Source organism: Carassius gibelio, chromosome A22 (genome assembly GCF_023724105.1).
Source record: "Carassius gibelio isolate Cgi1373 ecotype wild population from Czech Republic chromosome A22, carGib1.2-hapl.c, whole genome shotgun sequence".
NCBI classification, from domain to species: Eukaryota; Metazoa; Chordata; class Actinopteri; order Cypriniformes; family Cyprinidae; genus Carassius; species Carassius gibelio.
In genome coordinates this window covers 3,691,298-3,716,328 of record NC_068392.1, presented here as the reverse complement: position 1 = coordinate 3,716,328, position 25,031 = coordinate 3,691,298, and the positions used below count along the sequence as shown (strand labels likewise).

Sequence of the window (25,031 nt, the reverse complement as noted above, 5' to 3'; positions counted from 1 at the left end):
CGTTTCTAAAAATAAATCGCTATAGTAAAAGAGAAATAATAAGAGGAGTGAAGTTTCCTACCGCTCAGCTGTGTTTGGTCCTCAAGCGCGTCTGACGCTCCGCGGCGCGTCTCCGCCCCTCACATGCGCGTTTACAGCGCTAAATTAATCATCTTTGCTAATTATTATACATTTACTTCATTGTCAGCTTCAGGTACTTCATTTATTATTGTTCAATGAACTGTTTGAAACAAAAAAGGTTGTATTTCAGTAATAATTCTAAATTATCAAAATAAAATATATAAAATAAATAATAAAAAATATCATTTTCAGTTACAATAGTTAATCCTAAATTCCGACATTAATAACTTACTTTTAGCAACATCAGACGCACGCGCTCACAAGATCTCACGGTTCTTACTTCTGTAGACTCACACTAAACGGTTCATTTGAATCAGTGAGTGGTCGACTCCAGAACAGCTGCAATCGGATCATTCTAATTCGTAAATGAATCGTTTGGTGCGATTCACGATCCGATTTAAAGGTTTATTTTGAAAAGACTCAGTTCGTTCATGATGAATCAGACACCGCTTCTGCGTGTCGGAGCACGTGATATATTATAGGGAGTAATGATATGTTTTATGAAATGTAGTGAAGTTAAAAGTACGATCTTATGCTTTGGAATGTAGTGAAGTAAAAGTAAAAGTTACTCAAAATAAAACTACTCCAGTAAAGTACAGATAGCTACTTGAAAAATTTACTTAAGTACAGTAACGAAGTAAAGCTACTCCGTTACTGTCCACCACTGCGCATGTGTCGCTTTTCCCACTGTTAAGTGTCAACAACTCAACGTGGCCGGAGAAGGTGTGTGAAACTCGTTGTGAGTTATACTAAAGCAAAATCTTGAGTATTTATTGTCTGATAAACATTAAAAACTGTCTGCGGAGGTTGAGTCGTCCTGCAGCCCCCGCTGGCTGCTCATTGGCTGCAGCATCTTTTTTCTAAGTTCTAAACAAATACTGTAGATGGCAAGGCACAAATTTAGATATTCATTTATCTAATTAATCTATAGCCTATGCACAAAGACAATATGATCTTTTTGTCCCCTTTTTGTTTTAAAGCTTGATGAAGAGAGAGAGCGCAAGTTGCTGCAGCTGCGAGGAGGACAGTGATGCACGCGTACAGGAGTGATTGACAGTTATTTCGTTATTTTCGTTTAAGCTTATTAACGTTTGCGTTACAGAAAGGTCTGATTTACGCACTGTTACAGTCATTGTTTTTTTTTTTTTAACAATGACATTTGAGTTCATGATTTTAATGTTGCTGTTTCTTGTGGCAGACTGAATGAAGAGTAATGTCAGCACTAATATATATTAATAATAATATTTTCTAAAAAAAATTTTTTTGGATTAAATGACAACATTTCTTCCATGTTTTAATTAGTACTTCCCCTTTGTATGAAAAATCACAAGGTTACTTTAAGAAAAAATAAAACACAGAATTTGGTAACAAAAGAAAATATAAATAATATAAGTTCATTTTTTCTCCTGTGTGTACATTATGAGGAAAAAAAAACAACTTAAATGATTTTAGCAAATGGCTGCAATATAACAATAATTTAAGTGGGTCTGAATACTTTCCATACCCACTGTAAATGTTATTTTATAATATTTTACTTAATTTGACATGCCTAGTTGATAAAATTTTATTTGACACTTAAAAAGTAGTTGAGAAATTAATTGAAAAAAAAAGTAATTTTGAAAAAGAATATATATATATATTTTAGATTTAGGAAAAAATCATATGGATTTCATAAAGCCCTAACTATCCCTCATCCTTGCTGTGCCCCCCAGTTTGGAAACAACTGCTTTAATCTTTAAAATGGATTTTATAATATTATATAATATTTTACATGTTTATTATATACAATATATATATATATATATATATATATATATATATATATTTATTTATTTTTTTTTTTAAATTGGAAATCAGTTTATTAAATAATAAACTTGACCGACTGCTTCACTTTAATTTCCACTTTAAAGGGATATTTGTCTTTTATTTATTTTTATTTACACTATTTATAATTTATTACTTGCCTGTCAGTTGAGTCTGTTGCAAAAATCTTCTGCAGTGTTTACATGTTATTACTGCATCAAATGTATAAAAATATATGTTTGATTTCATAAAGTTCAAGCTGATTTCAGAATGCACCCAATAGTTTTTTTTGCATTTTGTGTAAAATACAATTTTCCCTATATATTTCATCATTGAGGATTTCTAAAAAAAAAAAAAAAAAAGATATAGTATGCGTTTCTCTATTGTGTGTGAGTGTGACCATTCCAATTTATTGGCATGATTGATTACATAACACTATAGGCCTATAAATATATCTTTGCTCACTGGGAGAATACTGCAATGGGCCTCTTGCCAAGTCATATTTATTTTTTATAGTAATGCGATATGCAATTGTGATAAAGCAGGCAAACTGTGTTTAACTTACCTGAAGTACTTCCCTTATCTCCATCATCCGTCTCCCTCGTATCTCCTTCATTAAGTTCCTGTAAAGGCAGTTAGTCAATATTGAATCTACGTGTCAAGATTGTGGTGTGTGAACTTACCTGTCTGTGCATGTTCATAGATTCATGCCTTTGGGTACCAAATATCTCAGCCAATTAGTTCCTAGCAACAGTATCAGCAAACTTGGCTGAAAATATGAAGGGCTTATAATAAAAATAAATAAATAAATGCACGTCCTCTTCCAGGCAGATTTGAAAGATTTTCTGTTGATTGGACTTTCCTAATATATTCCTGTGAAACAGGAAGACATGGCTGGATAATTTAATGTTCATAGTCACCCTGGTGTGATAAAAATGCAAATATGAATTAAGATACTTTAATCTGAAGAATTTCTAGAAGTACCGAGCCATTGTGTAATTAAGAAAAATATTTATTTCATAATGTCATTCCCCCTACTTTTTATTTATTTATTTATTTATTTATTTTAACTAAAGATTAGATTTTTTTGGAAACGTTTTAATGGAAGATCATATGGATAAACAATTCAGACTTATTTTCACAGTTTTGATCATATATACCAAGGGTATGAATAAATTCGAGCACAACTGTATATTTTATGTATTTATTTGAAAAAAGAAGACTATACAGAAATCGAATTATTTCTGGACACATTAATGAAGGAAAGTTAATGGTGATGCTAAATGCTGATGTAGTTACAGAAGATGCTGATCCTTCAGTGTATGTGGATGAAATCATAAGCATGTCGGGAAAATGGCATTAAAAACATTAAAAATGAAAGTTTATTTTGAGATTTCAGTCATTTCAAATGTTTATAGGCATGCAAACTGAGAAAAAATATCTTGAAAAGGTAATTTCTTTTGAATTATTTTAAGCCCTGAATTTCCTTATGAAGGGGTAGCATCTCTCCTCCAGAAGAGTGAAGTTAAGATTGGTATCCCATCATGCTTTGCGTTTTTGTGCTTTGGTTTTGGCTTTGCCGCTGGTCTTTGCCGCAGATGACTTCTTCAGACTCACCTCCACTGGGTAATGATCACTGATCTCCAGGGCCTGCCGTAGATCAATCATATCAATATATTATTTACTTTATATCTATGCAAACCTCAAATTCCCATTTCAAAAATTGACATATGTACTGTAATTAATACACTCACCATTTCCTCTGAAAGTTTGTAGGCTTGCTGAAAGTTAAAAGGTTTTGCAGACTTTGGCACAACAGCTTTCAACATGTCGTCTTTATACACCACAATCCTAGAAAGAAAAAAATACTTGTCCTCAACATTCGCCTTCACTTGACTGGCTGACTGAACTGTCCTTTAAAAGGTACATTTACCAGTGTTTGGGAAAGTTTTAAATCATTTTGATGAATACTATCACTATATATACTATAAATCTGTCAGATATTTTCATCTAAAATAAAAAGGAATGAATTACTTTACTTGTTACTTGAAAAAGTAATCTTATTTCGCGTTACTTGTAATGCGCTACCCCCAACACTGACGTTTACACAACAACAGTATAGTTATTATTTCACATTTTTTAATGTTTCACATACAGACAGATGACAACTTTATTTAAAAAAAATCCCCTTTTACATGGATCCACGAAAGTGACTAAAACTTACCAATGCATATTAAAATGCAAAAGTACCATTTTCACTGCTAATGTCTAACTGCATGTATATAGTAAATCCATTCCTGGCAGTACTTTTGAAAGCCAAAAAAGGGTTTGGGTTGGGGCAAGCTGTTTGTATATCAAGTCTATCCATCACAGCCTTGCATTTTCTCGCACACTAGGTGCAACTGTTGTTGCGCTGTACTGTGCTGTCTACACTGCATGCATCAAAGTGATAATTCTGAATACATTTGTGACTCTGGACCACAAAAGCAGTCTTAAGTCTCTGAGGTATATTTTTAGCAACAACCAAAAAAACATGGGGTCAAAATGATTGATTTTTATATTTTTTGAAAATGTCCTACTGTTAATATATTAAAACTTAATTTTCATATGTAATATGCATGGCTAAGAATTAATTTGGACAACTTTAAAGGTGATTTTCTCAGTATTTAGATTTACTTACACCCTCAGATTCCAGATTTTAGAATAATATCTCGACCAAATATGGTCCGATCCTAATAAACCATACATCAATTGAAATCTTATTTATCAGCTTTCAAATGATGTATACATTTCAATTTCGAAAAATTCACTATTAAGACTGGATTTGTGGTCCAGGGTCACTTTTGTAGTGTTGTTATAAGTAGTGCATGTTAGAAATATAACTGGGGCTCGGATTGCAGACTGCTGTTTTTTGGATTGGATCAAGGCAGCAGATGAAGGGTGAGTAAATTATTACTTATATCTCTTCTGCCTCACCTGTCGTAGGTGTTGTCATTGGACTCAATGACTGTGGTGTCCACATCGTCTCCAATCAGCCAATGGAAATCGGGATCGGTGCGGATCCTGATGGCCTTCATCTTCTTCTTAGAGACGTAAGCGCCATCCGCGTTGAAGTCGCCAAGGATCATGACGTTCTGTGAAACAGTGTAATCAATGTTTGTCCAAAATTTAAGTTGGACAAAATGTTTTACACATATCTCCACATTAAATAAACTATGGTCAATGTGTCACATTCTTGCATTTTGCTTTAACCAAAACAATTAAATGACATTTTCTCTGAAATGTGTTGCATAGGACTAGACTCACATCCGTGTTCCATTTATCTATGACCTCTAGAAAGACGTCGTACAGTTCGTCCAGTTCCTTCTGTGAGTCTTTAGGCTTTGTGTGAACGGGGATCAGCACCAAATCTTTCAGCACTGAAAGAGACGGACAAAAACAATTAGCAATGATTGAGCACATCATCAACCTCCGGAAATATTACCGGTTGTGTAAAAGCATGGAATTGCAATGAAACGGGTGAATACGGCCTTCAGTTTTGGACAGTTTCTTAAATTAGTTCACTGTTGATGAAGTTGAAAGCTCCTTAATCCCATTTATTCCCATTGCACAGAAGACATTCGCACTAGATGGCATGTGGATGAGTCCCAGACTTTTCGTTTTGGGTGAAGTATATAAATCATGCCGCCACTGAAGACTTTTAGGTTGAAGCAGAAATTGAAGCGTTACCTGTGTGTTTACAGTGGAAACGAATGATGAAAGGCTCTCGAGAGAAAGCGTCCTCGTCACCCACTTGATTGTCTTCGTATTGGTACGTGTCAACCAGTTCAGCCTCATCTTCTCTGTATAAGAAATTAGCAAAACAACTTTTTTCACCATGTAATATGAATGACTATTCATTCAGAATTTAATATCCAAGTTCATTAAGGTGCAAGGAAGGTGCATCACATGCTACAAAAAAAAAAAAAAAGCATGATTCAATGCTTTTGTTTTTTGCTCCAATTTTTATGCTGATAATACATTCATTTTTAGTAATTTCCAATTGTTGTACCTGTAGAAACAGACGAACTGCTCCTTATAAAGAGTCCGTCCCAGCCTGGAGCTTCCGACCATTGTGAAAGGACGTTTCTTGTTGGCTCTTAATAGTGGGAGAAAAAGTTTAGACTTTTGAGCTAGAGATGGTGAAGATGATCTCTGAAGGTTCATACAGACCCAGTGCTGTTGAGCTCCTGCAGAAATTTGTCTATAGATTTGCCCGATTTGTCCACCACCTCCAGAAGAATGATTATACTGTACCGAGAGAAGATCTGAGGGAAAGAGTGTTGTGGTCTGTTTTAATAACTTCCTGTGAGCTTTTATTGTGTGATTTTCTTAAACAATCAGATAATAAACTCACCTTTATAAGATAATTTACAATATTTTTGTTTGCCAGTTTGCTTGGACCCAAACGTCTGATGTTAAAAGATGCGATCTTCATTGTGTCCACCTTCAGAAGACCAGAAAAACATCGCAAATTGAGTTTCACGACAAGAAACACTGGATGTTTTCAGGTCTGTTCGCTACATCAAGCAAATAAACTTTTAATGCATTTCTATACCAGTTTCCTATTGTAAAATGCCCAAGGAAGTTTAGCAGACAGTTCAAGGATGCATTGTTCATTCACAGGAAGTACATATAGTTTATTAACAGCTGAAATGTCAGATTACGCAGAACTTTTTGAATGGAGGTCCTTTAGAGACAGAAAGGAAAACCTCAAAGGGTTTCGTTGCAAGACTTCGAAAGCAAAATGTACTCAAAACAACACAAAATTTGTTTTAATTGAATAAATTCATCTAAGATTTAAAAGAAGCTCCAATATGAAGTGGAAAAACAGCATATTAACACATTTAAGGATCACTTTTGATCTAGCTTATATTCTATTATTTAATACAAGCTAAAAATGTTATGTATTTCCATTTATTTTAATATGAATAAATAAACAGATAATCAGCTCTTACCGAAGCTGCTTTTGTTTGCTGTGAAGACTCCAATTGTTTTCCAGTGTTGTCCGTTAGGCAGCTAGTGAATAATGAATGGCATTTGAACAACAGCCCATGCCTACTTCCTGTTTTAAATCAGATTGTGTTTCTGTGGCACAGATGTCTCGTAAAATGGGGAATTTATAGAGACTGAAAACAATTGAAAACAGAAAATCTCTTTGGTTGTAGAATTATTTACAATAGGCACGACGACTAGAGGTAACCATATAGCCATGGCTTTAAAGATAAGTTGAGCTGACTATCAAAAACAAGGGACTTTTTGAATGAATTTGCACTTGTGACACCACACCCATCAGGATAATTGTGCAGTTCAGACTCAAACATGCAGAAGCACTTAATGCACTCTTTATTTTTATTTTTTTTAAAGCATGGTATAAAATGTCACTAGCTTTGACCTCAAAACCACCTGATTTCCCTATATGCATTGCAAACAACATATTCCCTTAAAACAAGTGACTTCATAATGAATCTTGACTTTGGTTTCCCATAATGCAGTGTTTTGGCGGCACTCTACTATATTTTAAAAATGTAATAGTTTAAAGTGATAACTTTGCTGTACATTAACACGACTGATCTTTCGGTCTAAACCTGAATATACATTTCCCGCCATTTTCCTGAGATTCATTTTTGTGTTATTGTTTAAATTCCTCAAACCTGTTATAGCTGACATGTTGTTTTTGGCTCACTATGAAGGCACTGAATGCATTTCAAGCAGAAATAACAATACACCTGGATTGTCTCGACATGAATCCATCTCGATGAAAACAAAGGAACTTTGACACTGAACGTATGCTTTAAGTTATAATAATTGAACAAACATCCACTTTAATTAATGTCTAAGACAATGTCTCCTTGATTTAGCTACTACCTTCAAATGCAGAATTTGTAATCCAGTTTCTATATATTTCCAAAAATAAGAACAATGCATCAGACAGCTTCATGTTACACCTGACTGATGGAAACAGGTTCTGTCGCTTCTTTCTTACTTTACAGGTTTACTCTGCTCTCGAAGAACATAAAGATCTCATTCTGTCCAACATGGGATTTATTTCTCAACCTTGCAGTACATCTTAAAATGTGTTGTGGCTGTAATGAGGATGATTGTATTGTCTGTACTCACCTGTACTCTTTAGCCTTCCACTTCCGAGTTAATGTTTGCCCAGAGGGAGGGACTGTTTTGTTGTTTTGAGGGATGTCCATGTTGGGGCTGGGCCAAATCACTCGACTGGTTCCTGCGTCAAGCCAATCATGTCACAGGTGTCCAATATAAGCAATGCTGCAGTTTTTATGAATCTCCACAGTCCTTTTCTTTAGTCCATCTACAGACCGATACTTGGGTAAGTTAAGATATGTTCTCTCAGTCCTTAAATCTTTATCTTAATTTGTACCATTTAAAAACACCACAGATTCAAGATTAGGTTCTTGTGTTTTAGATTCCAACCTTGTTTGGCGTTTAAATTTAGAATATTGTGTGTATATATATATATATATATATATATATATATATATATATATATATATATATATATATATATATATATATATATATATATATATATAATATTTGGTGTAAGTTAAGTTTTGTTCTTGGGACTAAATAATCGTAATTTTTTAGAAATTCTTTAAAAAGTGTCCAGATAACTTAATCCAAGCATTTGCACTGCAAACAAATAAAATAAATCTTAGCTGACTTTTACTTGATAAATATCAAGAAAAAAAACATCTCCCTATGGGATAAGAGAAGTAATCTTAATTAAAAGGGAAAACAACGTAATTTTTCTTCTTTTAAGCAAAAACAAACAAAATTTTTATACATTTCTTCGAAAACAAGACTTTTTTTTAACCGTCATATTGCTTAAGTATATTTATCTTGATTCAAGAAGGTTTAGATCTTTATAGTAGAATTTTTTTTTTTTTTTTTTTTGCATTGTGAGAATCAAACAAGCTTCTTGTGTTTTTTATATTCCTGCCATGTTATTTGGTAAAATATTAAAAAAATGTATGCCTTTTTTTTTTTTTTTTTTTTTTTGGAATGTAAAAAAGAATACTCTCAGTCACACCCACAAACTGGAAGCCGGAAAATGAAGCCCCCAAACTTGTCTTCGCTTGTGTGTTGAATGAGATGGAATGTGAAAACTCTTTGTTTAAATCCATGACATTGGATCTGAATTACAGTCATTGCCACAAATAAGGTTTCCGATGGTGGTGTCATGTTCATGACAGATTGTCGTCCATATGTTCCTTGTATAGGAACGTCCGAGCACTGGAACTAATTTCTGTCCCATTCACAGAGAGCCATATAGAAACACTCTGGGCATAATGACCCTCTGCACCAATTGGGCCGAAAAAAGTCACTAAAATGGTCTTTCTTGTTTAGTCAAACTGCTGCATTCATCTGGTTGCATCTGTGAATGAATATAGACATGTTCCTCTGTCTGGGTTTAGAATTTCATTTGCCTTCTACACTAGATCAAATTTACCTTTTTTGACAACATTTAAGCTGTTGTTTTAACCATCTGTTGATCTCAAACTCTTATTAAGAAGCTCTGGCAACTCCTGAAACAAGTTCTTCCACTTGTAATTGCTTTAAAAATAATCCGCAACAGCTTTTTAAGAAAAGAAGAAAGAGTGTTTCACTTCATTTGTTGAATGTTGCATAATAAAGCCTTTCATGAATGTGTAAATGTCATGACTGCCATAGGTATGGCCATAAATTCGATCTATTTACCATTAGTTTCATTGAAAGCGCCATTATAAATCACTCATTTGGTTTCTTTCATGTTCATCAGGCATCATGAAGGTCGCCGCTTTCAACATCCAGAAATTTGGGAAATCTAAACTCTCAGATCCGTTTGTGCTGAAAACCCTGATCAAGGTGAGGCCCATCCATGACAGTTTGGACAGTTAACCTCCTATTGAATGAGTCTGTTACATGACATCTATCATAATTTCTCATAATCCTTTCTGGGGAGAAGCTGCTTGTGCTGTCTGATGATGCTGATGGGTTTGTGTTTTCATCGCTCCCTTTCTTCAGATTGTGTCTCGCTATGACATCATTGTTATTCTAGAAGTGGTGGATTCTAGCGGAGATTCAGTGGATAATTTTCTCGAAGAGCTGAATAAGTGAGTCAAACAGGTTTGTTTGGTTTTTTCATTAAAACCCTGTTATTACATGATTTAGGTAACCACGACTGACTACTCATCAACAGGTTCAACAAGACGCATCATTACACATTGGAGATCAGCACACGCCTGGGAAGAGGAAACTACAAGGAACAGTTTATGTTCCTTTACAGGTAACAGTGTCATTTTAGACCCTTTATGTCAGGGTAGAAATTTTAATTGGTCCAAACGAGGCTGAAACAAACACTCAACACTCCCTAACATTCCAGTTTGGTTAGTTTTTGGAAACCAAAAAAGAAGATTGCAGATTGTTTTGGAAAACAGACCGTTGCAGGGAGTTGTTTTGCGATAACTTAAAAGGAACTTATACCGAACATTCCATAACGATTGTTTGGAGGTTTTATTTTTACAGCCAGGAATGAATGTTCCCTCGAGATAAGGGAAATGAGTCAGAAGTACAGTGAAAATATCTAAAGTCCTTTCAGGATACATCCTGCCATTTGAATTCTTTAAGACTGCATCCATTACAAAAGGTTCTAAACATATGACTTCTTATAAAAATAAAGGTACCCCTGTGGCTTAGGGGTAAGTTGATCCAAGTTGGTGGGTAAGATGCACCATATGGGTGTAAACTGACCCATTTATTTCTGAAACAATAAGACGTAACCTTCCCAAAATCAGACTAAACAGAGTTTATTGAGCAAAATTAAATAAAAACTGAATTAGGAATCAATGTCACTGAAACTGATAAACATTTTAGTCAACAGGTTCTTGGCACGAAAGCTTTTCTGGAGTGTCAAACATACCAATACTGTCTATAGGTGGAAAGATATATCTGATTATAATGAGAATCATCTGGTTCTTATCAGATGACGATTTGGTGCACTTGTACACTGTCACTATCAAATAAACTACAAATAATATGATGCACTAAACTAGTTGTGTCATACCACAAGTGTTTTAAGGAAAATACCTGCTCAATTAAATGCACAGCTGCCATTTAAAAAATAATAACAATAATAATTAAACTAGCTAGCTTACTAATTCAGGTTAATATTTATCCAAATGATATTCATGGTTTAATGTGGCTAAATCACCTATATACATAAATACTTTTAGACCTGGATAAATTTGCTTTGATGCAACAGCCATTACATGTTACGCAAAATTTTTATTTTGACAAACCAAAAGACCTTTACTTCAAAAGGAATGAAACTGCTGCCAGAAATTATGGCTGGTTCTAAAATACATGGTCACATGATAGTTACTGGGGGTGGGTCAACTTACCCACTGGCTGAACTTACCCCACTCTCCCAAAATGTTTTGTTTTTTCCTCTTCCAGAAGTTTTTTAAAATATGTTTCATCAGCTGAACGATTGATAGCTACATTGTTAAAAAGCAAAATACATTAAAAACACTGTAGTTCAGTCCCTGTCTCATTTGCATTCCTTTAAAAAATGTAATACAGGGAAACGGCGCAGCACTGAATAATGTCTATATCTCTGCCAATTTCTTATGTCTGATTAATAAGTGCATTTTTCAATGGCTCTAATTCTAAATTAAAAAACTTGCCATGCCTGTTCACTTTGAGCATTGTTTACTTTGTTGTAAAGGCACAGTGACAATAAAAACATAAAACAGGCTGGAATTCTAAAGATCAGAGAATCGTAAAAGGTCATAAAAACTCATTTATTACTGTATTAGCACGTAAACATTGTGCAAACATTACAGGTGGACCTCAGCGAAAGTAAAGGTTCAAATATTTACAGACTAACCCTTCAGGTTGTTTCTTTTTTAACTACATTGTCTGTTTTAAACATAAAGGGATGACCTGGTGGATTTGGTTGGGTCTTACCAATACCAAGACGATCAGCCTGGAGATGAAGATGCTTTTGCTAGAGAACCATATGTTCTCAGATTCAAATGTCATAAAACAGGTAAAGCACAACATATTATCATGTGTAACATTTATGGGTGAAATAATCTCATGATTTTTGGTACATTAATGCACAATGCGGTGTAATTTTACTGGCTCTAACTTTGAATCTGTGCTGCAAAAGGAAAAAACATGTTTATTGTTTCCTTGTATTGTATAATAACTCAAATCCCACTTTACGCAGCTGACAGAAAGACAAATGAAACCAATGACTCAAATGAAACTAATTTACATTAATCCCCAGCTTGGGCTGTGACCGAGGGTGTGTGTGGAGATAAATTATTGTAATTCTTACTCATGTTCATGTCTCTGCAGTGTTGGAAGATTTGGTGCTGATGCCCGTCCACACCAAGCCTGAAGATTCAGTGAAGGAACTTGACGAACTGTATGACGTGTTTCAGAATGTCAAGACGAAATGGAAGACTGATGTAAAACCTTATAAACAACTATAATACCTTAATGACAGTCAACCATTGGTTGAGACAAAAATTGCTGATAATGTATGCCATCAAAGATGTTGAGGAGTTTGTTTCTTTATTGGAACGGAGTTGGAGAAAAGTAGCATTGCATCACTTGCTCACTAATGGATGCTCTGCAATGAATGGGTGCCTAGTCCAAAAAGATGATAAAAACATCACAATAATCCACAGCACTCCAGTCCATCAGTTAATGTCTTGAAAAGCATTAAGATGTGCATTTGTAAGAAACAAATCCATCCAGACATTTTAACTTCAAACTGTGATCCAAAATTCATTATAAAGCTTCCTCCAGTGATGAAAGTCAAAGCCATGTTTTCCTCTCACATCAAAATCTGTCAACATGTTTGTTTAGAATGGTTTCTGCTTGTAAATGGTGGTCAATCTGTGCATATTTCTCTCCTGATTCAGATTAAATCACTTTTGCACTGGTGAAAGCAGTATTATTGACTATTATGGACTTTTAATTGAAGTGAAAACACCTTTATGATGGATTTGTTTCTTACAAGCGGCATATGACTTTACAAGACATGAATCGTTGGGCTTGAGTTGTGTGCATAACTTGGATGTTTTATATCTTGTTTGGACTCTCATTCTGAAGGCACCCATTCAATGCAGAGCATCCATTGGTGAGCAAGTGATACAATGCCACATTTCTCCAAATCTGATGAAGAACCAGACATATCTACATGTTAGATGGCCTGAGAGTGAATACAATTTAAACCAATTAAAATTTTTGGGTGAACCTTGTGCAATCACATACCATGCATTTTTGCATTTACAAACTTAAAAAAAATGTTGTTCATCCACACAGAACATCATGATTTTGGGGGACTTCAATGCAGACGGCAGTTACGTGTCTGGTAAGGAAATGAAAACGATCCGCATCAGAAGTGACGAGGACTTCCACTGGCTGATCACGGATGATGTGGACACCACAGCCAGCAACAAAAACGACAACACTTACGACCGGTAATTACTCCGTGTAAAAAACTGAATTAAAAAAAAAGAAATATGATTTTAAGTGACGTGTTCATGCGCAGGATCGTGATATATGGAGAGGATATGCTGAATGCTGTCATTCCAAATTCGGCAAAACCTTTTAACTTCCAGAAGGCCTACAAACTGAAAGAGGAGGATGTAAACAAGAATCATTTTACTTTTTAAATGATATTTAATCAGACTTACCATAAAGACACAAATTATTACCGAACTGTAGCTATAGTTTTTTATCACACAGATTTAATGTCTTCACAGGCGCTGAAAGTGAGTGACCACTATCCAGTAGAAGTGGAACTGAAGAAAAACCGAAAACAGCTTAAACGTCAACGTAAGACACATGAAGAGCAGCTTAATGACTGATACTATACATAAAAAATGAAATAACATCAATTTCTTTGTTGTTGTTGTTTAGGTTGAACAAAGATGATATTGTAAGATGGAACATTCTTGGACAAGAAAAGTACGACTCCAGAGATGACATGGATAAGATTAACACTTTTGTGATTTGTGTACATGGGACTGAAATCTGCTTGAAATGTGTCAATGTTGTAGTTATTTTTCATGAGCTTTGACTGTCACATGAACATTTCACAAAGACATTAAACATCTAAAAATCAAAATGTACAGTCATTACAAACTTTATTCCTCTACAAGAGAAATATAAACTACCAAAAAAAAAGTTTTACGCTGCCACTGTGGACCCAAGTTATGAGTTGGTTGAAAAGTCAAGTAAATATACACGAACACACATTCATTTCTTCCCAGACTTCTTGATTCCACCTCCAGCTATGGAAAGAAAACAAAACAGAATTGTTTGTTGTCTGCAAAAAAACTATATAGGAAGATTGTTTGGTGGCTTAATGTCTCATACTTAAAGGTCCTTTTCCAGAAGCCTTGGCTTTCAACTGTTCCATTGCTTTCTGCTCCTCTTTCTGTTTCTGTTTGAAAGCCATGTCCTCCTGTAGAAATGCAAGTCATGAAAATGCACAAAGCATTATTATTTCTGAATTTCCCCAAGTCATAACTTCTTTTGAAGCAGTTTATCTGCGCACAAACCGTTCTCTTCTCAGAGTTTATGTAGAAAAACACTTCATTAGAAGTTAACTTACATCGTCCATATCCTTCGACTGCTTTTTGGGAGCCTTGAGGGGTTTCTTTTTACCTCCTGCAGAAATAAGTATTTGGATACCATTATAACATCAATATGTAAAGATAATACATTTATTAAAGTTAATAATGATTTTAAATAGATTTTCAGCGTAACATTAAAAACTGCTAATGCTGAATATAATGTTTAATAATCGACGAGTTTACAATCTGAAAGTCAAAGACCCGGGAAAACATTATCTAAATTCTCTTTTTTATTCCATAATACGTTCTACAATAATATAAAACGGTCTTTGTATTTTATTAGATTTTTACCTTCTCTTCCAGACATGCTGCTCTGAATATTTAGCAAACGATTTATTCGCCCGCGCTGTCAGGACCCCAGCGGTTACCCGGATGTAGTGCTCCTGTAAAGTGCCTGATATGTCTTGGCGAATCGGTTCGTTCGGACGGTAAGTGGAAATGAACTGGATCATTAGCTAATTTGATTCGTACGAGTCGTGGAGTTCCTAGAGGACTTGGAAACGTTTTTCCCTCCTCGATCTTATTATCTCCCCGCTGTTGTTTTTTTGTGGTTAATGCTGTGTAAATAAATCTTATAGTCGAGTTCTTAACAAATGATTTGCGAATCGATTCAATTGAATCGTTAAAAGAATCTATTGAAAAGAGCACCAGCCAGTGCCTGAAGAAAAATGCTGTCGTGCCGCAGAATGATATTTCAGGAAACTAGACAGATATTTTATATACAATACAGACTGTAAACATGAGAAATAACTGACCAGAGCAGAAACTTATCGAAACAGAGAGTCGCTGGTATGAGTTTTGTTGGTTCGTATCCTGAAATGAATTCAGAACTGTAAACATTGTTTGCCGATTCATTCATCCGCTCGACAATCAGATTAAATTAATTTATAAAAACTGTTTCGGTACACATATATAACAGCAAAATCAGCGTCACTTACTTTAAACCTAATGATTTTTTATGTGTGATTCACTTGTAAATGACTAACATAGACAACTTTAATTTATGTTGTGTTTCTGACTCTCAAAAATGCAAACTGAATCCGAAACTAATTTTAAGTAAATGTCCTATTTAGTCTAGATTTATCATGGTTAGCCTCTCTATTTTATGTTTTTGCTTCTTGTACATGTTTTTGCCAATGCAAATAAACCTAGAAACCACCTTATGAATCATTTCATGAAATATGAAGCATTTTTTGTATGTTTACAGGTTGCCTATTTGACGTGCATTGGCTCCACATATGAGGCTCTTCAATGAGGTTCAGAGCGAAAACTGTATTTCCAAGCGGCTCCATGTGTCTCTATCGACACCAGGTGTCCGGTCCGGTCCAATGGAACCTCCACAGAACCTATTGCACCCAGCAGCAAGGTCCCAAAGATGAGCAGAATAAAATTACATCTGTTAAGGAGCGCACAGCGTCTGTGTTAACATATGCAGGAGAGCTGGGAAGGCAGTGGGGACGAAATGCGGTGAAAACCGCAACAGTGAGCGTCAACTACTGGTGGGAGAGATATGAGGAGTTTGTCGGGCTTAATGAAGTCCGAGATGCTCAGTCCAATGTCACAGAGGTAATGACTGATGACCCAAAAAAGATTATGTTTGCATGTATCCAAATAATCCATTAGACACCTGAGGTTGCCAACCATATTTTAATGTAGACCCACCTCTACTTCTCAATTGGATTCATTTTTTTTTTCATTTCATTACAATTGACAAAAATGAGTGCATGCAAACTACTGTTAGATGCATTTAAATGTGAGTATAATCTGTATTATGTTTTGCTGGTAGGCCGAAAAGGCCTTCATGGTCGCCAGAGGAATCGTCAGAGAAGCTCACGCCAGCCTGGAGGCTCTCCAAGTTCGGCTGAAGGAAGTGAGGGACCGTTTGGACCGCGTGTCACGTGAAGAAGCACATTATTTAGAGTTAGCCACACTGGAACATAAGTTACTGCAGGTGAGTTGGATCTAGTAATGTATATGGGAACGATAAATTCAAAAAGATTATAATTTACAATAAAGTTTTTCATATTATTTAATCTGGGTTTAAACTAGATTAAATCATTTGTGTTCTTTTCTGAATTCAAGCACTTCCCTCTGGATCATACAGTGCTTTTTAGTGTCACGTGACCAATATTCTAGTAAACTCGCTCTTCGCTGCCATTTGAAGTTTGAGCCGAGCATATAAATGGTCCGTTTGACACGGATCACACGAGTATGACTGATTTGTTCTGCTTTTGGTGCATAATCACTGTATCAAACTCTTGTTATTGTTTTATAAAGTACATTTATATCACAATTATTATTATCATTTTATATTGCCCAGCCATACATATATGGATTGCACAATATTTTACCTATCTTTTCTTGTTTACAGGAAGAACGGCGTCTCAGAACGGCCTATGAGAATGCAGAAGAAGGCGAGCGAGAGAAGTTTGCGCTTTTCTCTGCTGCTGTGCGAGGCAGTCACGAGAAAGAGCGGACCAGGGCTGAACGGACCAAAAACTGGTCTGTTATTGGTTCAGTGTTGGGCGCTGTCATTGGCGTGATGGGTTCGACTTATATAAACCGGGTGCGTTTGCAGGAACTCAAGAGTTTGTTGCTGGAGGCCCAGAAGGGACCGGTGAGTCTTCAGGAAGCCATCAAGGACCAGGCCAGCATGCACAAAACACAACAAGACGAACTCCGCATCCTCATCGACTCACTCAGGATGGCTTTGAAAGGCAGCGGAAAAGATGTGAAAACAGTCAAACCAGCATTTGTCTCGCCAGCAGCTGCCGTCGTCCCAACTTCTGCATCCAGTGCTTCAGAAGAAGCGATCCGAGAGATTCTCCAGCACAGCCAAAGATCCCAAGGGCTCATTGAAAGCCTTAAACCACATCTGGAACAGCTGGAGGAGAATGTCGGGAAGGTCGAGACGGAGTTGCAGGCAGTCAAGAAGACCCTTCAGTACCGTCCCACGGAGAAGCCAGTAATTCAAACCCAAGATGCGCAGCTTTTTGTATGCGATACAGAGACAGTCGTTCAAGGCCTTGGTCAAACGGAGAAAAGACTGGAGGCGCAGATCAACAAAACAAGTCTATACAATACAGTCCTGACCTGTGCTGCGTTTGCTGTGACTGTGCCAGTTCTGTATATATTGTTAAGAGGAACATGAAAAGTATGCAGACTGTGCACTTTAGGGGCCAATTAATACACTAGAGAATAATGTAACTTAAGAGTGCAATGTATTGTCTGAGGCTTGATTAAATATTGTCAATACTAAGTTTCAATGTTGTATGTACATTCTTTGTGTACTTCTTCATACTAAACCAAATAACATATTGTACTTAAGAACGTGATAATTTTAATGATATCCGTTCCACAAAGAAACACCACTCATGTTTTCTTTAGAAAATGTAAAAAAAAAAAAAATGTTTTATTTTAAATTTTAAAAACTGTGGACTAAAGAACTATGAGGAGTCACATAATTTGGCACTTATGTGAGTCTTCACTGTAGTTCCGACTGATTATTTTATTTAACAGAAAATGTGACCCTATTATTGTGCTTTTTGTAGTTTTTTCCTATCAACTTCCGCTTACTTTCACGCGTCAAACCAATGAACGTTCAGCTCGGAATGACGTGTTTGCCTCCGAACCAATCACAGCGCTCAGAGACTCTTTCTCGCTACATATTCATAGCGCTTCGCGCGCTTTGTGGTCACGTGGAGCATTTCGCGCGAAAAGTCTTCCCGGGAAAAAACTAGTTTACAGACTTGCTGCTGTTCGAGACGGACGTGAGGAGATGGCGGTGAGTGTATTTCTGTGTAATATTATGTTTATTTAAAAAGATAGTTCAAACGATAGCTCAGATATGTTTTAAAGTATCGTAAGCTTACAAACGTGTTCGAAATTATGCGTGCTTTGCTTGTCTTGTAGGATTGTCTTAGTAAAGTTAAAATGTACTGGTCTTGATATTACAATTAACGCAATGCACTAAACATTAACTAATATGCGTTCACATTTAAACATACGCTGTGATCTCAATTCGATTTCTGTATTGTATACATTTTTGTCACAACCGTAACTGTCAACTAATTGATTAGGGGAAATGTTAACTATATAAATATAATAGAAATGTGTGGTCTTAATTTTCCTAAAAATCGAATTATGGCATACTGTATTCATATAAATATATTAATAATAGTGTCTGTCGAAGAGTTATGCTGGGCTAAAAAGGTCCCACGTGGTTCAAACTATTTTCTTTGTTGTGGTTCAGCAGTTGTTAGAAGTTTTTCTCAAATAATATGGTAGCTTTATACAGTCTATGTGTACTAGTAGAGATTCAGTGTCTGCCACATTGGCAGAATGACAGGATTTTTTTTCAGAAGTTATTGTGATACTTGGTTTCCATTTTATTCTGTTATTTCAGTATTTTTACCTCAGCTTGAGATAGTTACACATGCATCTTCCTCATTGACATTGGGCCTTTCTCCTCAAATTCTAGTGCAAAGGCTTGACTTTTTTTGTTTGTTTGTTCCAAAACAGGATTCATCAGAGTCGTTTCACATGGCCACCAGCCCCAGTCGTGGCTCGCGGCGGGGTGACCTGACCTCCAGCCCCGGCCGAGATCTGCCCCCGTTTGAGGACGAGTCCGAGGGGCTTCTGGGAGACACACTTCCTGATGAGGAGGACGGAGACGGAGAGGAGCTGATCGGAGATGGGATGGAGAGGTGAGAGACTGTGCTTCTGATGGGGGGCATCTTTATGGTAATAACCCAAAGAAATACAATATGTAGACTTTATATCCTGATGCAGTGATATAAAATATATACTTACCGCTTCCTTATTGTTATGCAAATTTTGGGATGGTGCGTTAAAACACCCAATTGCATTTCCAAACATCAGGTGTATGAAATTATTAGTCCACATGGCATCGCTTATTATTGCATTATGTAAGAAACAAGCTATTAATGGGTTCCTCAGTTGCAGCAACTCTTATTTTTATCAAAATTTGTTTTGATTTACAAGGGCATTGGCAGTTTTGTTCACTTGATTTCACGGGATGAAAACGGTGCTTTACATGCAAACGATTAATGCGATATCCAAGTTAACTTTGGATGGAAATACAGCTAACAAGCAAAATGTATTACTGTATTTTTGCAGAGACTACCGTGTTATCCCAGAACTGGATCGCTACGAAGAGGAGGGTCTGGATGAGGATGAAGATCTCAGTGAACTTTCCCCCGGCGCTCGGGCGGAAGCTGAAGCGGCCATGAGACGGCGCGACAGAGAACAGGGACTTGGTATGGGCCGCATTGGACGTGGACTTCTGTACGGTGGGTGCTCTAGTCATCGAAACATAATTTTAGCGCAAGCCACTTGAGGAAAAAACTCTCGTCTAAACTTTGTTTGTGATTCTGCGATGAACAGACAGTGAAGACGAAGATGACAAACGACCAACGAAGAGGCAGCGTGTTCTCGCAGAGAGGGCAGCTGAAGGCGTCGCAATCGATGGCGAGGATGAAGAGATGATTGAAAGCATTGAGAACCTTGAGGACATGAAGGGCCACACGGTCAGGGAGTGGGTTTCAATGGCCGCCCCGCGACTGGAGATCTACCACCGCTTCAAGAACTTCCTGCGCACTCACGTGGACGAGCACGGACACAACGTCTTCAAAGAGCGCATCAGCGATATGTGCAAAGGTGGGAGGCGGATGGTCGTCTGGGAAAACTGTAATATAGTCCAGATGCATTGATTTGACTTGATATTTTACGACTTTTACAGAAAATAAGGAGAGTTTATTGGTGAACTATGAAGAGCTTGCATCTAGAGAGCATGTGTTGGCGTATTTTCTGCCGGAGGCTCCTGCCGAGATGCTGAAGATCTTCGACGAAGCTGCCAAAGAGGTGGTGCTTGCAATGTACCCCAAATACGACAGAATCGCGCATGAAATCCACGTCCGCATCGGCAACCTGCCATTGGTCGAAGAACTTCGATCTCTCCGGTACAAACAATTTCATGTCTTCAGGGTTTCGTAATACATTTTAGATACACAGTGTACAGCTGTGATCTCTATTCATTGATATTTATTTAAAATTGTAATTTTTTTCAGACAACTCCACCTGAACCAGTTGATCCGCACTAGTGGTGTGGTAACTAGCTGCACTGGAGTTCTGCCGCAGCTCGGTATGGTGAAATATAACTGTAACAAGTGTAACTTCATCTTGGGACCCTTCTTCCAGTCCCAGAACCAGGAGGTGAAGCCTGGCTCCTGTCCCGAGTGTCAGTCACTCGGTCCGTTTGACATCAACATGGAGCAGGTGCGTGAGATAAACATTTCTGTGCGATTTGTGTAAAATGTATTTGGCAGAATCTTAAAATTTCGAAAGAAACCATATATTTTTCTATTGACTGAAACAAACCTAATGACCATTTTCCACATTTTTGAGAGATTTATTTATCTATATTTTATCAGATCCAAACAGAATTTAGCAGCTGCAAGCTTATTCAATAATAAACCAATACATTTCAGAAAATAAATTGCGTCCTTGTTTATCTACTTATGTAAATGTGCTCTTAAGAGCACAGCTTTGGCCATCTCATTCTTGCCATTTGTTGCCATAACAATAGGAAGCAGATGTTTATTTTTTCCCTCTGATGTAAACTAAGGTTCTTGCTTTTCACAGACCGTGTACCAGAACTACCAGCGTATCACCATTCAGGAGAGCCCTGGCAAAGTCGCGGCGGGCCGCCTGCCTCGCTCTAAAGACGCCATCCTGTTGGCCGACTTGGTGGACACCTGCAAACCCGGAGACGAGATTGTGAGTCAACAGACACTGATGAATACAACATTTATCAAATCTCCTTTAATGTAAGTATGTAAGAAGTGCATGCCCCCAAATATGTCAATTTGGACCTGGAAACATTAAAACATGAAAAAAAATTTTGTTTAGCATCATTAAAAATACATATAACTAATATGTATGTACATAAGAGTCCCTAAATGTGTATTATTTTTGCTGAAGCAACACGAGCTACATCATCTTATAATGTTTGTTAATGTAGCTAAATCTAATATTCAAGTAAAGTATACCCATCTACATGTTAATGTATTTTTCTACACAGTTTATAATGCTTCAATATGAATTTAAATAAAATACACTAATTATTTTGGCTGAATCTTCCACCCCAACATCGTGTGTGTATATATATCCCAATAAGTAATATTCGAGTACAATATGTTCTTCTAAAAGTTTATTTATTTGTCTTTCCACTATATAACATTGCAAGTAATACTTGAATTTACATTTAAATACTGCGTATCCTTAAAATGGTTTGTTTTTGCAGGAGCTCACAGGAATCTACCACAACAACTACGACGGCTCTCTCAACATGGCTAACGGCTTCCCTGTCTTCGCTACTGTAATCCTGGCCAATCACATTGCCCGTAAGGATGAGGGCGTGGCCGTGGCGGAGCTCACTGATGAAGACATCAAAGCCATCATGGCGCTGTCCAAAGACGAGCGCATCGGAGAACGGGTGAGCGAGGGAACTTCTGATCTTGAACTTCTGAGTAAATCCTAAAGTTATAAATTAAGCTTAATTTTCCTTCTACAGATTTTCGCAAGTATTGGTCCTTCCATTTATGGGCATGAGGACATCAAACGTGGTTTGGCCCTTGCTCTGTTTGGCGGCGAAGCCAAGAATCCAGGTATCCTGCTCATGCTCCATTCAAAGCTGTTAATTTACACGTCCGAGTCCTTTAAGTTGCTCAATCGTCTTCTGGTTCTCTCAACAGGTGGGAAGCACAAAGTGCGTGGTGATATTAACGTTCTCCTTTGTGGAGATCCAGGCACAGCCAAGTCCCAGTTCCTAAAGTACGTCGAGAAGGTTGCGAGTCGCGCGGTCTTCACTACAGGTCAGGGTGCTTCCGCCGTGGGTCTGACGGCTTACGTGCAACGTCATCCTGTGAGTCGAGAGTGGACGCTGGAGGCGGGAGCATTAGTGCTGGCGGACCGAGGTGTCTGTCTCATTGATGAGTTTGACAAGGTGAGCGAACGTTAAATTTGGTGTCGTGTGTTGAGTTGGGAATGGTTTTACTGCTTTAAAGAAGTTTTTGAAGCGCCATTCCACCAGTTTTTGGACCAGCAATTTTTTAGGTGAATACTTAGGTGAAGCTTATTTTTTTTTTTAGATGAACGATCAGGACAGGACCAGCATCCATGAGGCCATGGAGCAGCAAAGCATCTCCATTTCTAAAGCAGGGATCGTCACATCGCTGCAGGCTCGCTGCACGGTCATCGCTGCCGCCAATCCCATCGGTGCGTTCTGGGAGCGTTTAATGAAAGTCTAAATGAGGGTCATAACTTTAATTTTGCCATCGGCACTAAAGCACAGTCATGTTCTTAATTACTTTCTGCTGGACTAGAAGTTGCAGCCAAGATTTTGGCAGCTGTAATTTTTCTTAAGAGTTTTCTTTCTCTTAAAAGGTGGGCGTTACGACCCGTCACTCACGTTCTCGGAAAACGTGGACCTGACAGAGCCCATCATTTCTCGATTTGACATTCTGTGCATTGTAAGAGACACCATAGACCCTGTGCAGGTAAGTCCATTGATGTCTTTTGATGTGAGTAACACAGTGTTTTTAACTGAAAATGTAATACTTTTTATCCATTTTTGCCATTCATTTACTCATCAATGGCATTTTGGGGGCCTGAAGATGTGAAAATTTGAAAACCGGTTTTCAAAGGGCAGTTTTTGGAAAACAATACCCCTTTTTGTCTCTATGTAAACTACAGAAACACAAGTTTGTAAAAAAAAAACTGACCTGTTCAGTCTATAGGTACATGCCGAGGTGTAGCATTCCTTATCAAAAAGGCTAACTTTTCATTTTTTAATACATTGTTGTCATGTAAACATGCCTTGCCCAAGCTTTGCCAATCTATTTACCCATAATTCTCTTTGGTTTAGGATGAGATGCTGGCACGCTTCGTGGTGGGCAGCCACATCAAACATCACCCAAGCAACAAAGAAGGGGGCGTGGCCAGTCTAGAGGAGGTGGTGCTGCCAAACACCTTCGATGTCCCACCCATCCCTCAGGAGCTGCTCAGGAAGTACATCATGTATGCCAAAGAGCGCGTGCGACCCAAACTCAATCAGATGGACCAGGACAAGGTGGCCCGGATTTACAGTGACCTTCGAAGAGAGTCTATGGTGAGAGTTGCATCTATAGCTAAAGGCAATTTTAAGAAGTTCCACCATTTTTCAGGCCATTCAAGGCAAGTTTTAATCATGTATGTTGTCTTGCAGGCTACAGGAAGTATCCCAATCACGGTGCGTCACATAGAGTCCATGATCCGCATGGCCGAGGCACACGCCCGCATGCATCTGCGAGACTATGTGCTGGAGGACGACGTGAACATGGCCATCCGTGTCATGCTGGAAAGCTTCATCGACACGCAGAAGTTCAGTGTAATGAGGAGCATGCGGAAGGTGAGCAAACTGATCAGGCGTTGGTTTTCATGTGTGCATGGCTGCGCATGTCTTGCGACTGCAAGGATTCGTTCTTATCCTGCTTAAGTTGGTAACTGAAGTCATTTATTGCATTTCTACAGACGTTCGCACGGTATCTAGCCTTCAGACGAGACAACAACGAGCTGTTGCTTTTCATCCTGAAGCAACTGGTTTCCGAGCAGGTCGCATATCAGCGCAACCGTTACGGAGCCCAGCAGGACAACATCGAGATCCCTGAGAAGGATCTGGTGGACAAGGTATCTAATAAATGTTTCAACTGAAAAATCCCTGTTAAGTACGATATTACATGTCATTTGCGAATTTGAGTTGTAACGCCGTCTTTTTTTGTCCTCAGGCCCGACAGATCAACATCCACAACCTGTCTTCATTTTACGACAGTGACCTGTTCCGCTCTAACAAATTCTCCCATGATGCCAAGAAAAAGCTGATCGCACAGCAGTTCTAGGCATTTGTTACGGATTTGTTCAAGCAGTTGCGTAGAATCCCTTGGACTTGTATATATTCTGTCATGCGGTTGTCGGAGCAGCTGTTGCGTGGATTGAACGTTGTTTTTGGTCCTTAAATTAACTTGTTACCGTAGCCATTACGGTTGTAGTGATCTGCTTGGCTCATACTGTGAGATGAAGTCATTCTTGAAATTTCTCTAATGTTAGTTTTGCTGAAGTACTGCATTTATCGAATTTGTGGTGTTAAAAAAATAACTTTTGTATGGTTTATGTTCTGAACAATTAATCTTAAACTGTTATTGACTGCTTTGAAAGAGACAATATCAATATTATTATAGTAGCGTAATCTCTACTTGAAGCTTGTTTGCACCCGTGAATAAAAATATAAAAAATGTAATTGCAACTATTTCACAGTTCCGTTTCTTTCCTTATTTTAAGTTTATA

At 37.5% G+C, this 25,031-nt stretch overlaps 5 protein-coding genes across 9 annotated transcripts; 3 read left to right on the top strand and 2 right to left on the bottom strand.

The window, feature by feature from the left end:
- Window positions 1-3,113: 3,113 nt before the first annotated feature.
- On the bottom strand, window positions 3,114-8,189 carry LOC127942862 (deoxyribonuclease gamma). Of its 3 annotated transcripts, none has more exons than XM_052538863.1 (10): window positions 8,083-8,189; window positions 6,921-6,981; window positions 6,320-6,409; window positions 6,136-6,230; window positions 5,975-6,061; window positions 5,653-5,765; window positions 5,230-5,342; window positions 4,900-5,057; window positions 3,678-3,774; window positions 3,114-3,573 (listed from the first exon to the last, which is right to left on the bottom strand). In XM_052538863.1, exons 1-10 carry the CDS (start codon window positions 8,160-8,162, stop codon window positions 3,466-3,468), a joined length of 1,002 nt encoding a protein of 333 aa, XP_052394823.1. In that variant the 5' UTR covers window positions 8,163-8,189; the 3' UTR covers window positions 3,114-3,465. The 3 variants fall into 3 exon arrangements, with proteins under 3 accessions (XP_052394823.1, XP_052394824.1, XP_052394825.1); XM_052538864.1 differs by lacking the exon at window positions 8,083-8,189 and adding an exon at window positions 7,831-7,848; XM_052538865.1 differs by lacking the exon at window positions 6,921-6,981 and having other exon boundaries at window positions 8,083-8,156.
- LOC127942879 (deoxyribonuclease gamma-like) lies at window positions 8,146-14,062 on the top strand. The gene is made up of 10 exons (XM_052538892.1): window positions 8,146-8,299; window positions 9,752-9,837; window positions 9,997-10,085; window positions 10,172-10,258; window positions 11,910-12,022; window positions 12,337-12,449; window positions 13,312-13,469; window positions 13,541-13,637; window positions 13,755-13,827; window positions 13,912-14,062. The coding sequence occupies exons 2-10, from the start codon at window positions 9,757-9,759 to the stop codon at window positions 13,914-13,916; spliced, it is 816 nt and encodes a 271-aa protein (XP_052394852.1). The 5' UTR covers window positions 8,146-8,299; window positions 9,752-9,756; the 3' UTR covers window positions 13,917-14,062.
- Window positions 14,063-14,121: 59 nt separating this feature from the next.
- On the bottom strand, window positions 14,122-15,031 carry LOC127942893 (translation machinery-associated protein 7-like). The gene is made up of 4 exons (XM_052538909.1): window positions 14,922-15,031; window positions 14,609-14,664; window positions 14,371-14,458; window positions 14,122-14,285 (listed from the first exon to the last, which is right to left on the bottom strand). Exons 1-4 carry the CDS (start codon window positions 14,935-14,937, stop codon window positions 14,251-14,253), a joined length of 195 nt encoding a protein of 64 aa, XP_052394869.1. The 5' UTR covers window positions 14,938-15,031; the 3' UTR covers window positions 14,122-14,250.
- LOC127942855 (mitochondrial potassium channel) lies at window positions 15,014-17,896 on the top strand. Of its 3 annotated transcripts, none has more exons than XM_052538851.1 (4): window positions 15,014-15,058; window positions 15,838-16,196; window positions 16,417-16,581; window positions 17,002-17,896. In XM_052538851.1, the coding sequence occupies exons 2-4, from the start codon at window positions 15,882-15,884 to the stop codon at window positions 17,779-17,781; spliced, it is 1,260 nt and encodes a 419-aa protein (XP_052394811.1). In that variant the 5' UTR covers window positions 15,014-15,058; window positions 15,838-15,881; the 3' UTR covers window positions 17,782-17,896. The 3 variants fall into 3 exon arrangements, with proteins under 3 accessions (XP_052394811.1, XP_052394809.1, XP_052394810.1); XM_052538849.1 differs by lacking the exon at window positions 15,014-15,058 and adding an exon at window positions 15,253-15,419; XM_052538850.1 differs by lacking the exon at window positions 15,014-15,058 and adding an exon at window positions 15,277-15,434.
- A 393-nt stretch (window positions 17,897-18,289) lies between these two features.
- On the top strand, window positions 18,290-24,993 carry LOC127942843 (DNA replication licensing factor mcm2). The gene is made up of 16 exons (XM_052538828.1): window positions 18,290-18,414; window positions 19,152-19,336; window positions 19,770-19,942; window positions 20,037-20,309; window positions 20,392-20,611; window positions 20,720-20,927; window positions 21,294-21,428; window positions 21,955-22,146; window positions 22,225-22,318; window positions 22,406-22,656; window positions 22,802-22,928; window positions 23,097-23,209; window positions 23,578-23,820; window positions 23,917-24,099; window positions 24,222-24,377; window positions 24,476-24,993. Exons 1-16 carry the CDS (start codon window positions 18,409-18,411, stop codon window positions 24,584-24,586), a joined length of 2,670 nt encoding a protein of 889 aa, XP_052394788.1. The 5' UTR covers window positions 18,290-18,408; the 3' UTR covers window positions 24,587-24,993.
- Window positions 24,994-25,031: the final 38 nt, after the last annotated feature.

Excerpts from the sequence above, each read along its gene's own strand:
- LOC127942862 (XM_052538863.1), bottom strand. The coding sequence starts at position 8,162 with ATGGACATCCCTCAAAACAACAAAACAGTCCCTCCCTCTGGGCAAACA. Across the intron at positions 5,766-5,974 it reads CAGTTCGTCTGTTTCTACAG|AGAAGATGAGGCTGAACTGG; the intron begins GTACAACAATTG and ends TTTCTTATACAG. Across the intron at positions 5,343-5,652 it reads TTTCCACTGTAAACACACAG|TGCTGAAAGATTTGGTGCTG; the intron begins GTAACGCTTCAA and ends CGTCTCTTTCAG.
- LOC127942879 (XM_052538892.1), top strand. The coding sequence starts at position 9,757 with ATGAAGGTCGCCGCTTTCAACATCCAGAAATTTGGGAAATCTAAACTC. Across the intron at positions 10,086-10,171 it reads TTTCTCGAAGAGCTGAATAA|GTTCAACAAGACGCATCATT; the intron begins GTGAGTCAAACA and ends ACTCATCAACAG. Across the intron at positions 13,638-13,754 it reads ACAAACTGAAAGAGGAGGAT|GCGCTGAAAGTGAGTGACCA; the intron begins GTAAACAAGAAT and ends ATGTCTTCACAG.
- LOC127942893 (XM_052538909.1), bottom strand. Across the intron at positions 14,459-14,608 it reads AGTCGAAGGATATGGACGAT|GAGGACATGGCTTTCAAACA; the intron begins GTAAGTTAACTT and ends GCATTTCTACAG. Across the intron at positions 14,286-14,370 it reads TTCTGGAAAAGGACCTTTAA|CTGGAGGTGGAATCAAGAAG; the intron begins GTATGAGACATT and ends TTCTTTCCATAG.
- LOC127942855 (XM_052538851.1), top strand. The coding sequence starts at position 15,882 with ATGAGGTTCAGAGCGAAAACTGTATTTCCAAGCGGCTCCATGTGTCTC. Across the intron at positions 16,197-16,416 it reads CTCAGTCCAATGTCACAGAG|GCCGAAAAGGCCTTCATGGT; the intron begins GTAATGACTGAT and ends TTTTGCTGGTAG. Across the intron at positions 16,582-17,001 it reads TGGAACATAAGTTACTGCAG|GAAGAACGGCGTCTCAGAAC; the intron begins GTGAGTTGGATC and ends TCTTGTTTACAG.
- LOC127942843 (XM_052538828.1), top strand. Across the intron at positions 23,821-23,916 it reads ACCTTCGAAGAGAGTCTATG|GCTACAGGAAGTATCCCAAT; the intron begins GTGAGAGTTGCA and ends GTTGTCTTGCAG. Across the intron at positions 24,100-24,221 it reads TAATGAGGAGCATGCGGAAG|ACGTTCGCACGGTATCTAGC; the intron begins GTGAGCAAACTG and ends GCATTTCTACAG.